The sequence below is a fragment of the Diaphorina citri genome, unplaced genomic scaffold (assembly GCF_000475195.1).
Source record: "Diaphorina citri unplaced genomic scaffold, Diaci psyllid genome assembly version 1.1 scaffold1879, whole genome shotgun sequence".
Taxonomy (NCBI): Eukaryota; Metazoa; Arthropoda; class Insecta; order Hemiptera; family Psyllidae; genus Diaphorina; species Diaphorina citri.
Genome location: NW_007379305.1, coordinates 47,462 through 65,750, shown reverse-complemented (window position 1 = coordinate 65,750; position 18,289 = coordinate 47,462). Strand labels below are relative to the sequence as shown.

The window sequence follows — 18,289 nt, the reverse complement described above, 5'->3', positions numbered from 1 at the left end:
TTATGCTTTGGAAGTAACTAATTTGGCAAGGTGAAAGAAAAGTAACTTTTGAGACAACTTGTGTCGGATTGAACGTTTGATACATCCAGTTTCCAAAGACAATGAACCTGCAGCTAGTAAGGCTATTCGTTTATGCTTTGGAAGTAACTAATTTGGCAAGGTGAAAGAAAAGTAACTTTTGAGACAACTTGTGTCGGATTGTAAGACTAGTCATATTTCTATTTTGAGTTCTTTTTACTTTCAACAATTTTTCAAATTTACAGCTGATAGCACGTTGAATACACCAATTCCCAATAGTTCACCGGAGTTAAGTAACGTTCGCGTGGTTGATGTCCGGATGGGTGACCATCTGAGTGTAGTGCTGTTGACTTTGGCCGGCCCCACTCAGACTGGGTGAGGGTAATGTGATCTATTGTAGCAGTTGTATCAATGCTACAAAATGAAAAGGGGGTGAGAAACGTGTTAAATCGCTGTATTACCTCGCCAATAACTTCATCCCAAGAAGAGTTCTGCAGACGGGATCGGAACGGGATAATTTCCTTCTCAAACATCTCGTGGAATTCGGGCTCACTTATGCGAGCGAAGAATGGGGTCACGCAGTAAATGGGTTCGATATCCACCTGGGGAAGAAAAATTCGGATAAGAAAAAAAGCAATCTAAAGTCCGATTAAACCAAATTAAATTGATCCCCTGCCAGCCTAGTTACCTTGGTTGGTAGAGCTTCTGCCTTGTAAGCGCTAGGCCGCGGGTTCGATTTCCATCCGGGGCGGATTTTATCCTGATTTATTTTATTTTATCGAAGTTTTTTCGGCACTGTGCTCGTATTTCCGGGTGCACTCAGCCTCGTCAAGACAATAGAGTAGCCACCTACTTTGACCGAGTAGCGACCAGTGACGGCATTACCAGTGTAAAAAGATTATTGAAATATGAAAATTGGTTGCAATGGAGGCACTTATATCCACAAAATTGTGAAAAAGCTCTAATTTACCACAAAGAATTTGAGATTTGATTGTAAATGTTGACAATGATATTGTACGTAGGTTCGTATTCTTGCCAGGAAGGTTCTACATTTATTGTATACTTATGTTATTGTTAAAAATAAAGTAAACCATTACAATCAAACAATCAAACCTACCTGTCTAGCCAGATCCAGCAAATACAAGATGTACAAACACTGGGTGCTAACCCGGTCAAAACTCTCCACATTCTCTGGATCATCACTCAGCGCCGTACACCATTTCAGCAACGCCAATGCCGTCGATTCATGAATAAAATCCGTGTTATTCAACAGAAACTCTTCCGTCGCTTTCATATCACCTAGGAGACCGAACTCTTTGATTTTGTCCTCCAAAGTAACGTCCATCTCGGTTCCTAACTCGTTGGGTGACTTGTCCTTGTCACTGGGACCGAGGTCGCAGATGAGGTTCTCTTCCATGTCGGTTTTGCCGGAGTTTTTTTCCGTCATGGTAATTCCGGATATCCGACAAAAACGATGAACTTGTGTAAGAGTTTGCCGGCGATGTGACGAGTTGTGAAGTAAAATTCCTCGCAGGGATTTTGCCGGCTGAAAGTTGGGTGTCACTTCCCTTATCTTTTAAAATGGGCACTTTTAAACACCTTTTAAAATAGCTTTAAAAATAAAAAGACCCTCCGCTTGTTTGGATGTACCGAAGAGTTTGCCGGCGATGTGACGAGTTGTGAAGTAAAATTCCTCGCAGGGATTTTGCCGGCTGAAAGTTGGGTGTCGCTTCCCTTATCTTTTAAAATGGGCACTTTTAAACACCTTTTAAAATAGCTTTAAAAATAAAAAGACCCTCCGCTTGTTTGGATGTACCTGTCCTTATCTTTTAAAATGGACACTTTTAGAACTGGTTTTGAATGTCTTTTAGAATAGCTTTAAGAAATAAAAAAGCACGCTTGTTTTTGTGGTAGAAATTTTAAAAACAGCACATTCCACGGTAGTACAGTAGTTTCCGAGTTTTTAAAATCGAGCGCAGAATTAAAATTGAGATTTTGAGCTGCTGTCTAGGCAGGACTGGAAATAAATCAGGCTGAAATATTTTTCATTTGAAACTGACTGGTGATTTGGTGAGCCAGCGGCCATAGCACGTTGAATACACCAATTCCCAATGGTTCACCGGAGTTAAGTAACGTTTGCGTGGTTGATGTCCGGATGGGTGACCATCTGAGTGTAGTGCTGTTGACTTTGGCCGGCCCCACTCAGACTGGGTGAGGGTAATGTGAGGAGACAGGTGGGTAACCAACTGTGGAATGGTTGATGAAATTTGGTACCTATTTAACCAACACAATGCTGAATTAGTTTTGGGCCGTATTGAACCTTAGAGGCCCCCCACGGGGACCGTTTTTTTGGATCTTTTAAGTTTTCTTCACTTGTTCCCTCATCCTTCTTCCTTCTTCTTTTCTTTTTTTTTCTACAAAAAAACTTTTTAAGCTCACATAAAATGGTTCATCAACAATTTATTTCTATCTTCTATCGTAACACGAAACAAGACAATGACTATTATTGTGAAAAACAGATATTTTCCTAAATTGTCGTTTTCCGAAATTGACTACAAAACTTTTCAATGACTGTAATTTTCTCAAAACAAAACTCCGTTTTTGTTGTTTTCGATTGCCCCCCCAATTTATATTATTTTCCCTCGGAAACATGTAATTTTGTCATTTTTCACTTAACCAGAAAGTTAGCCATGGTAGGTAACTAACTATCCATGTCACCAAAAGCTAGAGTGGTACCCACTTCAAGTTAGCAAGACAATCATAATGCTTATACACGTAGATTGGAAACTTGGAAAGCCTTGGTGGCGTAGTGATCAAGACGCTCACCTGGTAAACAGGAGGGCGTGGGTTCGATCCCAGAATTAGGTAGGTACGATGGTACATAGGTATTCTTTAACCACGATCGAAGAAACTACCGGCTAAAAAATTCCCGGAGGGACGGGCCCAGACAGACTGACAAACAGACACCGAAGCGAATACAATAGCCCGTCCAATATACCTTTTGTTATTACTATCGTAATAATAAAGGTAGGACGGGCTAAAAATCTACTTTTCCATACTTTGGTGATAGAGGGCACAGGAGATATGATGGAAACAATTACCTCAAGTGGGTCCAAAGCAACAGATATATCAGAGGAAGAAGAGGGAAGACTGAGAGAACTTTCATCATCTGAAGAATTTCAAGAACAAAAAAAAATTCACATTTTCTCACACAAATGAGCTCTGATCTTGAAATTTGTCGTGACGACCTATAAACTCAAAGCAAGAAAGTTTTAGATAACACTTCACAATTACCTCAAGTGGGTCCAAAGCAACAGATATATCAGAGGAAGAAGAGGGAAGACTGAGAGAACTTTCATCATCTGAAGAATTTCCTTTCAATACCTGTGGAGAGACAATAAGGTCAAATAATTTTAAGTAGCTAGTTTTTAGTCCGTCCTTCCTTTATTATTACAATAGTAATAAAAAGGTATAAGGGACGGACTATTGTATTCGCTTCGGTGTCGTCTAAGCTCTAAGGGTTAGGTGGTAGAGAACGCCGGCGTTAACCTCGCCGAGTGGTTAGCTTCCGCTCAAGAGTCTGTTATTATTACTTTTTACCTAGGTAACGTACCCAATATTTCATGATCTCGTCGAAGTAATTGTTAAGGAACTGATGCAGAATACACAATATGAGAAACACGTACATCTTGGTGAATTCTACCAAACCCTACCAGACTCTCTACTTTTACTTTCCTTATCCTATAGGGAGGAAAGTAATAGGGTATTTCACCTACGCAATTCTCGTACTTTTCGCTTTTTTAAAGGCTTTATTTTAAGTGGCAGGGTTCTCACTTACGTGAGCTCTTCCACTCAACCACTGATTTTCCCTACGTTATATTACACTGAAATTTTTGTTGGTAAAATAGACTCGAACCCAGCACTTCCGGGTTGAGAGTCAGTGAGTGCTCTTTGTATACTTACCCAATATTTCATAATCTCTCCGAAATAGTTGTTAAGGAACTGATGCACAATACACACTATAAGGAACACGTACATCTTGGTGAATTCTACCAAACCCTGGGCGGTTTGGAAATGAAACAGCGCGAAACTCAGCGAGGTGACCGCATGGAGAAAGTCCACCATGATAGTCGACGTGAACGTCTGCTCCAGAAAACGAACCAGGCTGAAAAAAAGAAAGAAAGAGGGGGAAGCTTGGGGGAACCTTAAGGGTGGGGTGGTAGAGAATGCCATAGGCATTAACCCCACCCTTAATGAAACTTTATTTTGTACTTATATGTACATTATGTTACCATTTGTAAATATTTATTCTGTAAATAAAGTTTGATCTAATCGTTTAATAATAATAATAATAATAAGCTTGGAGTTATTAGACCACTAGCACTTTTCTTTAAGAGGTTTGATAGAGCCATAGATGGAACTGTAACTGCTAAGATCTTATCGTTCCGAAATCGAAGAAGGTTCGTATTCTTGTCAGGAAGGTTCTACATTTATTGTATACTTAAGTTATTGTTAAAAATAAATTAAACCATTACAATCAAACAATCAAACCTACCTGTCTAGCCAGATCCAGCAAATACAGGATGTACAAACACTGGGTGCTAACCCGGTCGAAACTCTCCACATTCTCTGGATCATCACTCAGCGCCGTACACCATTTCAGCAATGCCAATGCTGTCGATTCGTGAATAAAATCCGTGTTATTCAACAGAAACTCTTCCGTCACTTTCATGTCACCCAGGAGACCAAACTCTTTGATTTTGTCCTCCAAAGTAACGTCCATCTCGGTTCCTAACTCGTTGGGTGACTTGTCCTTGTCACTGGGACCGAGGTCGCAGATGAGGTTCTCTTCCATGTCGGTTTTGCCGGAGTTTTTTTCCGTCATGGTAATTCCGGATATCCGACAAAAACGATGAACTTGTGTAAGAGTTTGCCGGCGATGTGACGAGTTGTGAAGTAAAATTCCTCGCAGGGATTTTGCCGGCTGAAAGTTGGGTGTCACTTCCCTTATCTTTTAAAATGGGCACTTTTAAACACCTTTTAAAATAGCTTTAAAAATAAAAAGACCCTCCGCTTGTTTGGATGTACCTGTCCTTATCTTTTAAAATGGACACTTTTAGAACTGGTTTTGAATGTCTTTTAGAATAGCTTTAAGAAATAAAAAAGCACGCTTGTTTTTTGTCTAGAGATGTGATAACGGACGGTTTTTTCTAGTTTACGAGAACGCATAATGCCTTTTTTATAAAGGTCAAATTATGTGTTTAATACATATTGAGTTACTTCCTTTTCTATGAAGTTTCAAATTCAAAATCCGTCATTAGAAAAGACAATCAGTTTAGACCTGTGGGTATTGGGATCTAAGAAGGAAAAACTCAATAGCATTCTTTCACTTCAGTAATATTCAGTCTTATTGAATAGATACCTATCTTATCTAATAGGCACCTCGGATAATCTAAATTAATGATTCTAATGCATAATCTATTAAGTACCTACCAGATTTAAAAACCGAATCAGCTGCTGATGACGAACCAAGATTAGTCGCATGAAATGATTTTCGTAGATAATTTTCCTGTGTTTTCTTCGCTTGATCTCGGTCTCTCCAACATCTCTGTTTTGTAGATTTATGTCCAAAGATTTCTCTTTAGATTTTCCCTTGATGTTTATATATTTTGGTATTCTGTGGGGGAAAGGTATGTTAAACATATCAATGGAGGCCAGAAAAGTCAAGGGCGCAAATACCAACTACAAACTTCAGAGCCCATTTACCCTCTTTTAAAGAGCAGTACGGAATTTAGTTTCAAAAGTTAAAACTAGATGGCGCGCTAGTGCTTGTGTACAAAACCTTCGAAGTTTTTTGAAATCCAAGATGGCGTCTTCTCAACCAGAAATTTTCTAGAACTGGGCATTGGAAGATGGCGTTATCATATTACGAATTCAGTCCGTTTTCTTCCATCATTATTTGTAGATTTTCCTCTACAACTACCTGAAAATGGCTACTTGGTCTGTGGCATATAATATATTTAGTAGCGCTTTCAAACATTTTTGACTTGGGGGGCGGAGCGCTCCCTAATAACCAAACTTTACTTCCACGAGGAAAAAGCGGTCATACCTTTCTTGATCCAGAGGCACATGACGATATAACCCGTTCACTATATCCACATAGTATATCGGCTGTCGATCATCCCGATGCTGAAAACCCACAAGCTCCACATAACCACACAACATCTCATACTGAGCCGCCAAAGCTAAGGTGAACGTAAATTCCATAATAAGTAGCTGATAACATAAGGTAAATAGGAGGAGCATTAGGTAGTACTCGAAGGCACATACAGCAAGGAAGATGGTCTGCTCGTTAGTATTGAGAAGAGGTATCCAAATCATGATGGGGAGGATTCTCACTGGTTTCGAACGGTGGTAAAGTTTGGTCCACAGATCCACGGTGTCCTAGAAAAAAAGATTTTCATCAGGTTTGGAGATCTGAGTCTCGGGATTTCAGGAAAAAATCTCAAAATTCCTGTCCTTGTGGAAAAGTGTCGATCTTTTTACTTTAAAGATGTGTCCACACATAGTCGGTCATCGATCGATATTGACTGACACGTCCACACTGCCTCGACTGTCCTCGACAACATCGATTCACCTCGTCAATCGAGAACAATGGACCAAAGTTGATCGACATTGACTGGAACCTATGTGTAGTAGACGCAGTATACTTACCTGAGAAACCATCATAGCGTCAACCACAAAAGTGACTAGAATCCACAGCAAACAACCAGCGAAGAGTTTCATCCGAATCGATATCTTGTTTCGATACTTGATATCGATATTTGCGTCCGTCCTGGTGAATTGATCGTCCATTGTGTGAAGTAGAAGAAGAACAGAATCCAACTTGACATTGAATTTGAAGCCAGCCATGATGAATACCAGAGAGAACAATGTCTCAAGCATCCTGAAGAATACAAGAAATCATACAACTATCTTTCGATAGAAGTCCAGGAGAAATTTGTGAGTTGCGCTAAAAATGTGAACAAGAAAGATGAGTGTTTCATCCCTAGAGCCTAAATCCAAAATTTCAGCCATTGATCCGTATTTTTTTGTCGATGCGACGATAGTGGGGATTGAACCCGTGAGCACTTACAGCTTTGTACACTTACTTCTGAAAAAACGTGGACAGATCTTGTATGGCGAACACGAAAGTGTTAACACTCTGAAGAATGAAACCAAAGGTTAACGCCAGATATACACCATTCCTATAGCAATACTTATGCATCCAATTCTTCCACGGATCAGCATAGTACTCCGGTAAACTGATGAGGCCCAGAGAATGCAAGTAGGTGAGAAGAATAAAACGCTCGTTGGTTGGAAACTTCATTGTGGGTGAAGAGGACCTGCCGCAAATTTTGGTCGCGCAAATTTTAGACCGCGTTTTACGGAGTCGGAGTTAACTTAGTTGACTTCAATTCTGGATTGAACTGCGTATTGAGTATACCTAGCTCAATCCTAGATTGATCTCAATTCTGATTTGGCAAACCCCGCTTTTAGTATTCGGATTCTGTTGATAACCAAGTTGGTAGCTAAGTCTGCAGTCAAATTGTAGCTCGTTTACTAGGCTTTAGATCGGTCGGGATAAGTTGATAGTTTTTAGAAGAGACATTTCAACTACCCAAACCCAACTCAAAAACTGTCCTTTTTATGGCGAAAAAATTGCCGAAATTTTGAATGTAGACACACGCACGTATTGTTGTCCACAAAAGCTATTCGCGTTTTAATGGGCATTTTTTGCACAATGCTTCAAATATTTCGCTCGACAGTGTGGTAAGCTGTTAATAAGACAAACATGCGAGCTTGGACATTTTTAATCAAAATAACAATTTATTATTAATGTTTCCTTTAAAATTTTGTGTCACGAGAAATCCATTAGTCCTTTTTCGCAAAAATTACCTCTCTTAATTATTTACAAACTGATTGAAGAAACTCGCAGTTTTTAAAGAGTAAAACCTAATTAGGACACAATCCGACACATCCTGACAATCTTTACCGTGACAGCCTGTTCACACTGCACGAATGTTACAATTTACAATGTTACGAATGTTACAATTTTGCCGAATTTTTCTTCGTTGGCAATGTAAACACACTAATTCATTTGTATACGCCTCCGGACCGCCTCCTTCGCCTTTCTCAAGAGGTTTCATCGAGGGAACTGAAACAAGACAGGTCTTATCGTCCAGAAATCGAAGAGACAAGGACGACAGAGGATAACTCAAAAGACTATTGTTAATCATATGTGTGAACTCACACATAGTCGATCGATGTCACTCAACCATCGATTCACGTTGATTCACATCGATCGATGATTAATCGACGGCCGTCGATTATGTGTTGACACCCCTTAACAATCATAACTTTAATAATTTCAACAAAGTCCCTTTACTCCCGCAGTCTAAACAAGGTCTCATGTATTTGGTACAAAATAGGTGTGTTTTTTATAAATTAAAACCTTGCTTAACTTAAAAAAAAGAGAGAAAAAAAAAAAATACAGCAGAAAAGAGAGTAAGATAATAAAAACATGAATGGGATTCCCTTCCAAAGTCCACCAACTTAGCTATGTCTTAAAATCAACGCGCTAATGTCTCCTTTCTTCCTCAGGTACCTATTACGGATCAAACGGGGTCCTGGACATCAACGCAGCGGGAGGCTACCCCAGCGAATCCCAGCAGGTGTACGGAAGCAAGAGTGCCGGAGGCCGGCTGAGTGGTTCTGCCGGAGGCCTATACTCTGGAGACCGAGGCAGCACTACATCCGGATCAAACCAATATGGAAACTACGTCAAGACAGCTCAAACCGGCGCCGGCGGGTACGGAGTCTTCGGCCCGGCTGGTAGCGGTTATATCCAAGGCATGAGTTCAAATGCCCGATCCATCTGGCTTACGATAGTAACATTGGGGCTTGTAATTGGCCATCCAAGGGACCTGCCTGCTCCAACGACAATTTGCTAGTCTAAGAAACATGAGATGCCATAAAATTAGTCTTTGTTAAGATTAAGATAAATGTAAATATTGAGAATGATTCTAAAGGTGTCATTCAGCAATCAGTGGGTACGCTTAATAATACTGCGTCTAAACTAAGGCACTGGGCCTATTTTTCCCAATAAAATTTGGTTCAATAGAAAAAAGTATCTAACTATCTATTTAAAATTTTAAATAGGTAAAAAAAGCTCTCTCAGTCGATTATTCTAAGTACTTAGCATTTTGTAGCTTGGAATCAATAATCAAAACCAACAAAGAGGGTTAACCCAAGTACATAGCTTCCCACGATTTACGATTAACCTGCCAGTTTTCCTTGAATAAGAATCACATCTTCGAGTAGGAACTTTCTTTACGAATTCGAGTACCCTGTGATCAGCGAAGATGATAATTCTAGATGGCTTTCGTCACTGACCGTCCTTACTCCTTCATATTTTGACGATCACAGATATGAACATGATGAAGGTGTCCTAAAAGAGAAATATCACAGCTTTCATTTATGAACAAGTTAGGGGGTGTGATCAGCGAAGATGATAATTCTAGATGGCTTTCGTCACTGACCGTCCTTACTCCTTCATATTTTGACGATCACAGATATGAACATAATGAAGGTGTCCTAAAAGAGAAATATTACAGCTTTCATTTATGAACAAGTTAGGGGGAAAGATTGTCATATAATCCGCGATAGATCAAATCATCAAATCCTCCAATACAAATCAGAAGACAAATAAACGAACAAAGCTTCACGTTAAATAATGAAAGGATCCTTGATTTATTTGCTGAAGTAGTAAAAACACAGATCAGGTATAAATCCGCTGGCACGAAAATGAGGGAAAACACAGAAGGAACAAAAAAGAGAGATCAAATCCAATGAATAAGCAATGAACATATTGTTTTATTGTTAGATGAAAAAGAGGAAGGTAAAAAAAATCTGGAGAATATAATAAAGCGCGTTTAAAACAGTGGATAAAGAGAAAGAACTAGGAGAAAGAGAAACCATAATAGAGAAGGAAGATAAAACGAGGAGAATTAACGAGCTGATGGCAAACAGCAGAAAAACTTACACTCCAGGTTCAGGAGTTTTATCAGGAAAAGCATTTGTCAGCTCGAATGGAAATAGATGAAAAAGAGGAAGGTAAAAAAAATCTGGAGAATATAATAAAGCGCGTTTAAAACAGTGGATAAAGAGAAAGAACTAGGAGAAACCATAATAGAGAAGGAAGATAAAACAAGGAGAATTAACGAGCTGATGGCAAACAGCAGAAAAACTTACACTCCAGGTTCAGGAGTTTTATCAGGAAAAGCATTTGTCAGCTCGAATGGAAACTGCTTTGTTTTAGAAAACAGAAAGGTACTTTACGGCACTACTTGTTGATTTTCAGTGTTCAATTTATTTGCTATTAGTTACTTGGTTAGGTTAGTGAAGGGTGGAGAGCAAAATTAGCTAACATAATTCATTAGGTAAATAACATCCAGGTAAGTACCTAGTTGATTGTTATTAAAAACTGCTTTGTTTTAGAAAACAGAAAGGTACTTTACGGCACTACTTGTTGATTTTCAGTGTTCAATTTATTTGCTATTAGGTACTTGTACTTGGTTAGGTTAGTGAAGGGGGGTGGAGAGCGAAATTAGCTAACATAATTGATTAGGTACATAACATCCAGGTAAGTACCTAGTTGATTGTTATTAAAAGTAGCCAAACTGCTTTGTTTTAGAAAACAGAAAGGTACTTTACGGCACTACTTGTTGATTTTCAGTGTTCAATTTATTTGCTATTAGGTACTTGGTTAGTGAAGGGGGATGGAGAGCAAAATTAGCTAACATAATTTATTGATTAGCTACATAACATCCCGGTAAGTAGTAGATTGTTATTAAAAGTAGGTCACTATCATCAAAGCTAGGCCCTGTTATAATTACGAATCTATTGGCATTCGCAATGACATAGGTATGAGGAAAGTTTTTTTCAGTTTTTCATACAAAAGAGGACCAGTTAATCCTTTGAACGCATGTTGCTCTTCGAAGGTGACTTTGAAGTAATTTGGAGTGAATGAAGTAAAACACTTCTTGTGCCAACACCAACATTGATCAATGCAGTCAGGTAGGTATAGATTCTGGGAATGAATAAACCACCTACCTGTTATCATCTTCTTATCGAGAATCCATCACTTTTATTAAGAACTTAATATTTACGATGATCAAGTTCAAAATCTTAATTCAACTTGTTCTGTAAACACTTAGTAGGCATTCGAATTCTCGCCTATGATTCTCTGAATTGTCACACGAGTCACACATTAAAAATACAATATTGAAATGTTTAAAAATTTTAGTCCTCATTTAAAACACATTTTTGAATTTGATACGAAAAACTTCGATGACAAACAGCAAATTTAATAGCTCTTAGTAAATTAGGAGCTTTAGCGGATAGCCTTCATTGAAAAGAAGCTTTTTAAAGGGAGGCTGGAACGACTCCATCGCCAAAAGGAAACAGAATTCATGGTACAGAATCTGCCTCCAAAGAAGACAAAAAAAAAAAAAAAAAATATTAAAAAGACTCTTTTACATTTTATGAAGACAAACCAACAAAATCCTCACACATTCGAAACGCACCGCAGACCCTGTTGAAAAATTTCGAAAGCATAATTAATCATCTTTTCAAATTAATTGTTAAAAATCGTTACTCTGTTATGGCAACAGATACATCTACATACACACCTGCGTTATTTGATTAAAACAAACATCTAGTGTTTTGTTTGGTACACAAATACTTTCATACGGGGGGGATCTATTCTCATCCATATTCTATTCTTTGCAAGAATACAGGTTGTTTAAGATTCCCGCACTGCTGGAGTGGAAACAATGGATATCCTAACTTATGAAAGTAAATAACTTTGTCTTTTAAATGTTTTTAAGCTGGCAATTTCATCTACATATGTAGGTAGGTAAATATTTCATAATCCATCTGTTTGTCCCATTACTCCCATTATAGATTCCTTGTGTTAAGCAATATTTCAATTTACCCTTTCTTCCATCTAGGATTCTAGAATGTCATCATTGTTTTCTCCTTCTACAATCTATTTTATTTGATTTGCTCCAAAATTCTCGTCATAGTTAAAATCCATGTTAACGTCATCTGCATCATCATTGTCAAACATTTAATCAAAGACCACTACTGGACAAAATAACTCTCCCTCGTAATGCCACTGACTTAATTATTCACCTGTACACACATTATCACTGACTTAATTAATCCAATTATAAAACTATCACTGTGTTCATTCATTAGTTTTTTCAATAGCAAATAGCATCATGCATCATGCCTTTGATAACTGTGTTGAAATGTATCTTGGTAATTATTCTTGTAAATATGTAGAGTACTGATACTATAGGAATAGGAACATTATTATTTAGCATGTATGTAAGTGTTCCATTTGTAACATTCTGTATATCATACTCATCAAGCGGCGCGTTACATTCTTCTCTTATAGACATGGCGAAGACAATCTCATCATCCAAAGTAAACAAAAGGAGATCTGGAACAAAGCTGACGATGTAGCCTAGCGTGGTCTTGCCACTGGTAACATCATCGGTAACATTATCATTATAGACATTTTTAATATCATGTTCTTTCTCCAACCACAGTGGCGACTGTGGGGCTCTTTGTCTCTTAGAAGGAGCTCCATTAGGAATGGTTCTTGGAAAATATGTATCTAATACGTCTACGTCTCTTAGATATAGGTCTTTTACCATGTTTCTCAGAAGGAGGCGAAGGAGCTTCATAGCCTTTTGGAAGAAGCTTTATTACTAGGTTTCTTATACGTTGTATGATGTCTTTTAGCAGGAATATGGTAACTCTCTCTACATAATCATGTAGAAGCAAGGTCTGGTTTATGCTACACGAACAATACTAGGAATTTAGTGAACATCTCAAGAATTTAGTGAACAGCTCTCAAAAACATCTCATTGAGACGGAACCCTCAAAAGTAGGACTTTAGGTCCAATGGGAGTTGATAATCTCACCAGAAAATTTCTCTTCCTAAGTAAGTGAATCTTTACAAAATTGATGAATCCTGGATGATAATATCGAAGTAAGAAGACCGCTTGTAATGTTCTTCTTGCTGTTTAACCTAACGCAAACACATAGGGGGAAAACAGAACGCCCCATTGTGCTATAGGTCACTACCCTGAGAACGAAAATAACCGCAAATATGGAGCAACCGAACAGCCAAGCTAACCTACATTGCAAACCTGCATTCGATGGCATACATTCGACAAGAAATATACGTTCTGCTACGTCTCAAGTCTAAAGTGCTCTGGTAGGAAATGCATTTGCTTCAAACCATTTAACACGGGGGTCGGAAAATTCGTTTCGGGGATTCTTTTTCTCATCTATCTTCTCTTATTCAAATATTTCTTACGATCTTTTTAGTCCTGATTTTTCCAAGTGTTATTGTAGAATCATATCAAGAGCAACTTTTCTGTGGTGCCTGAGCAGCCTGAGATTCTCTGATCTGTGTACAGCTGTACAGTCTGAAAACAGTTGTACCAAAGAAACAGTTGTCATCTTTTCAGAAGGTCAAACCCAATTTTATCAATTTATTTTGATAAAAGAAAGAAGGGGTTGCGCCTCATTTAGCCAATCAAAAGTTCTTCTTTTCAGGCAGTTGAATTCAAATTTGTGTAATTATTCACAAGCTTGAAGAATATTATCTGGAATTATTTCTATGATATTGTTACTCATGTCTGGTGTTTGAAGGTTTTATATAAATAACTAGTAGATATTGAGTCATATTCTTGTTTTATACGAGAATCCGGGATGTATGAGAGAATGTATGGGCTATAACAAAATTTCATAATTGAGGTAAATATGTATTTTTTAGGCTTTGATTCAAAAACTGAAAAAAAGGAAGTTTCTTTTAAACCTGTATTTTCATTAACCACGAAAATATTTTCGAAAAAGGTATTATAGATGAGAAGGAATGATAAAAGTAGAAAGAAAGGTTGATGATATCGGGGGTTGAATAAATAAAACAAACAATTGATTAGCAAAAAATTAAATTTTAGAAAAACAAAAATGGACAGAATAAACGGTGAGGAAGGTGTCTTGTTGATATCTACTTGGAGAAAGTTGAGGAAGTGGCAGATAGGTAATCATCTGCATTCTCACTCAGTTGAGGAGGGACGAGTGTCATGTAGGTTTCCAGGTCTCGCACGTTCCGGATGACGTAGATGCGTGAGGATTCATTCTTCCTGATCATGATCTTACAATCTCGGACCCAAACGAACTTATACCCATTCGCCTCCTTGAGCTTCTTCGCCTTGAAGAGAAGGTCTTGATTGGCCTTAGTTAAATGCTCGTTTATGTAGATTTTCTCCTTGTACAGTTGTTTGCTACGGGATGCAGTCGTCCACTTGTCTCTCACGGATGTGTTGGAAAGTCTCACTACGATCGGTTTAATCTTGTTCTTCGCCAAAGTGTTGACCCTGTGCGCTTTATGCACATCTTTCATGCAATCTGGAATTCCAAGTTTGTTTCCCAGGGTTTCTATAATTTTGTACACATCTTCATTCTTCTCTTGTTTTACTCCATTGATGATAATATTACTAATTCTTTGTCTTTGTTGTAGGGTTGGGACATCGACATCGATGTTTTGAAAACATCGATACATCGGAACAAAAACATCGATGTCAACATCGATGTTTTTGATTACGATACATCGGATACTCGATATATCGAAGTTTAAAAACATCGATGTATCGAACATCGATGTTTTCGTCTCGATGTCCCAACCCTAGCATAATGGGGCACCTAGGTAGGTAAAACCCAGCGATCCTCAGCATTCGTGATTAGTCGATTAGGTACCTACATAAGTATCTCCTAACTAATGATTTGCCGATTAGATGGCTATTTATAGGTAGGTAACCTAACTCTTTAGGTATCTAATCGACTAATCACGCCCAGCATGCATATGAGTTATGTGAATATCCCTTGAATAAACAATAGAACGTTTTCACACTCACGGGATGGTATCCTCTCTCTCTTTTTTCCTTTCTCTCTCTCTCTTCCTCTCTCTCTGTCTCTCTCTCTCTCTCTTCCTTTCTCTCTCTCTTCCTTCCTCTCTTTCTCTATCTCTCTGTCTTCCTCTCTCTCTCGCTTCCTTTCTCTCTCTCTTACTCACTGGATGGTACCCTGGTACCTAATCGATTAATCACGGTAGAAAGAGAAGAGGAAGGAACATAGGTAGAAAACCTAACGAGAGAAAAAAAGCCCAATGAAATTGAAAGTCAGGAAGAAATCAGAAGATAGTCAAGATAGACAACATGTAAATAGGGGCCTGGCTTTCACCACATACACATACCTACTTAGGTACTTAGCCATATTTCATTTTATCCTCATATAATTAGGTTTTAAAGGGAATTCCTATTCACATGCTATCTCCTACATATCTTCTCTTCTTCATCGTCGCTTTCTTCTCCTCCTCTTCTTCCTCTTCTCCTTCTTAGGCTTTTCGCAAAAGCCCCTTATATTTCTCCATGTGATGTTAGCTTTTGCGGGAAGAGGTACCTAATCGATTAATCACGGTAGAAAGAGAAGAGGAAGGAACATAGGTAGAAAACCTAACGAGAGAAAAAAAGCCCAATGAAATTCAAAGTCAGGAAGAAATCAGAAGATAGTCAAGATAGACATGTAAATAGGGGCCTGGCTTTCACCACATACACATACTTACTTAGGTACTTATTAGCCATATTTCACTTTATCCTCATATAATTAGGTTTTAAAGGGAATTCCTATTCACATGCTATCTCCTACATATCTTCTCTTCTTCATCGTCGCTTTCTTGTCCTCCTCCTTTTCTTCTTCTTCTTCTTCCTCTTCTCCTTCTTAGGCTTTTCACAAAAGCCCCTTATATTTCTCCATGTGATGTTAGCTTTTGCGGTCCCGATTTTGAAAATTTGGACCGATTGCAATACTTTCATTACTAGTATAGCTCCGCTATACTGTAGTAATAGAAAGTAATAAATAAAGCACAAAAAAAGAAGAAAAAAATGTTGACAGGTAATGCTGGACAAGGAAAGTATTAATCAATAAACAGCAAGAACCCAAGTGTTCCAGGAATTCCAGGAACCCAAACACAGGATTATGTTAACCGAAAAATCCGGTGTGTAAAATATGTGTGATAGGAATCCAGTCAGCCACGGCGGTTGATACAAAAGGACCAAAACTTGAGTCCGGGGACCATACAGACACCCGTGCCCCCACACAAGCCACGACACTGCATCTCGCGGTAAATGTAATTGTCCGGTAATACCTGTTATATTATTAATTGAATCAATTGGAACTGTACTAAATTAATCATGGTATAAATTTCGCCCTAGGGACCATTATAGCCACCATGATTGCCAACGCTCCTAGAATATGGCATCAGCAAAAGAAGAAGGGGCCATTAGAGGAATTTGGGGCAAAAACATCGATGTCAACATCGATGTTTTTCTTTCGATGGAAACATCGAACATCGATGTTTTATTTTTCGATGTTCGATGTCTGTGGTTCCTCATGAAGTGGGATTTTTTTTTCTCAGTTTCCAAAAAAATTCCCTCGAACTTAAAATTTCCCATACGGAATTTACGCGGAAAGGACCATATAATACCGAAAATCCGAAAAACATCGAAATCCCGATAATATCGAACATCGATGTTTTTGATTACGATACATCGGATACTCGATATATCGAAGTTTAAAAACATCGATGTATCGAACATCGATGTTTTCGTCTCGATGTCCCAACCCTAGCATAATGGGGCACCTAGGTAGGTAAAACCCAGCGATCCTCAGCATTCGTGATTAGTCGATTAGGTACCTACATAAGTATCTCCTAACTAATGATTTGCCGATTAGATGGCTATTTATAGGTAGGTAACCTAACTCTTTAGGTATCTAATCGACTAATCACGGGTACCTAATCGATTAATCACGGTAGAAAGAGAAGAGGAAGGAACATAGGTAGAAAACCTAACGAGAGAAAAAAAGCCCAATGAAATTGAAAGTCAGGAAGAAATCAGAAGATAGTCAAGATAGACAACATGTAAATAGGGGCCTGGCTTTCACCACATACACATACCTACTTAGGTACTTAGCCATATTTCATTTTATCCTCATATAATTAGGTTTTAAAGGGAATTCCTATTCACATGCTATCTCCTACATATCTTCTCTTCTTCATCGTCGCTTTCTTCTCCTCCTCTTCTTCCTCTTCTCCTTCTTAGGCTTTTCGCAAAAGCCCCTTATATTTCTCCATGTGATGTTAGCTTTTGCGGGAAGAGAAGATGTTGCCTTTGATGTCGAAAGACGTCTTAATCAATTTCTGTATGTAAATCCTTCGTAACTAATTTGAGAGCGAGAGAGAGAGAGAGGGAGAGAGAGAGAGAGAGAGAGAGAGAGAGAGAGAGGGAGGGAGGGAGAGAGAGAGAGCAAGAGGAAGAGGGGAATATTATTTTTGCTTGGATTTTCTCCTTTATGTGAAGACTAACCTAATACTAATAAGAGGAAAAAGAAATGTAGAATTGGATTTTCTCCTTTATGTGAAGACTAACCTAATACTAATAAGAGGAAAAAGAAATGTAGAAGAGAAGAAGATGAAGAAGAAGAAGAAGAAGAAGAAGAAGAAGAAGAAGAAGAAGAAGAAGGAGAAGAAGTCGAAGAAAAGATAAGGGAAAAGAAATAGAAGAAGAGAGAAATGCTAACTATGAGAAATTATTTTAATTTCGCGAAAAGGGAGATAGAATAAGACCAAGAAGAGAAAGAAAATGAGAATGAGGAGGAGGAGGAGGAGGAGGAGATAAAAAGATGAGTATAAATATACGTCATCGAGATATTACTCTCTCTCTCTCTCTCTCTCTCTCTCTCTCTCTCTCTCTCTTTCCCTCCCTGTCTCTCTCTCTCCCTCTCTCCTTCTCAACAGAAAAAAAAAAGAAAAAAAGAAATATATGCACAATTTTTCTTGTTAAGTAAGACCAATGGAGAGAAAGAGGAAGAGAAGGGGGAAAAAATAAAGAAATAGAGAGAAAAGGAAATAGGGAGAAGGAGAAAGAGAGAGAGAGAGAGAGAGAGAGAGAGAGAGAGGAGGTAAATCTTATGCTTAAGGAGAAGCACTATAAGTAGACAGGAACAATCTATTCTTAGCCTCTTCACAGACGTAAGTTGTCGCTTTAGTCTAATAAGAACTGACTTGATAGAAAAGGAAACGAGAGAGAGA

General features: G+C 38.3%; 2 protein-coding genes across 2 annotated transcripts; both read right to left on the bottom strand.

Annotated features, from left to right (window-relative positions):
- Positions 1-426: 426 nt before the first annotated feature.
- Positions 427-5,191, bottom strand: LOC103517534 (hsp90 co-chaperone Cdc37-like). Its single transcript, XM_008482571.2, has 3 exons — positions 4,574-5,191; positions 480-620; positions 427-432 (listed from the first exon to the last, which is right to left on the bottom strand). Exons 1-3 carry the CDS (start codon positions 4,901-4,903, stop codon positions 427-429), a joined length of 477 nt encoding a protein of 158 aa, XP_008480793.1. The 5' UTR covers positions 4,904-5,191.
- Positions 5,192-5,293: 102 nt separating this feature from the next.
- On the bottom strand, positions 5,294-6,609 carry LOC113470864. Its single transcript, XM_026829592.1, has 2 exons — positions 6,128-6,609; positions 5,294-5,695 (listed from the first exon to the last, which is right to left on the bottom strand). The coding sequence occupies exons 1-2, from the start codon at positions 6,397-6,399 to the stop codon at positions 5,500-5,502; spliced, it is 468 nt and encodes a 155-aa protein (XP_026685393.1). The 5' UTR covers positions 6,400-6,609; the 3' UTR covers positions 5,294-5,499.
- Between the last annotated feature and the right edge of the window lie 11,680 nt (positions 6,610-18,289).

What these genes read in the sequence shown, in the direction of transcription:
- LOC103517534 (XM_008482571.2), bottom strand. Translation starts at nt 4,903, where the DNA reads ATGACGGAAAAAAACTCCGGCAAAACCGACATGGAAGAGAACCTCATC. An exon ending in TGCTGGATCTGGCTAGACAG is followed by an intron (nt 621 to 4,573) that starts GTAGGTTTGATT and finishes TTTCTTCCCCAG; the next exon opens with GTGGATATCGAACCCATTTA.
- LOC113470864 (XM_026829592.1), bottom strand. Translation starts at nt 6,399, where the DNA reads ATGATTTGGATACCTCTTCTCAATACTAACGAGCAGACCATCTTCCTT. An exon ending in GTGCCTCTGGATCAAGAAAG is followed by an intron (nt 5,696 to 6,127) that starts GTATGACCGCTT and finishes TTTCCCCCACAG; the next exon opens with AATACCAAAATATATAAACA.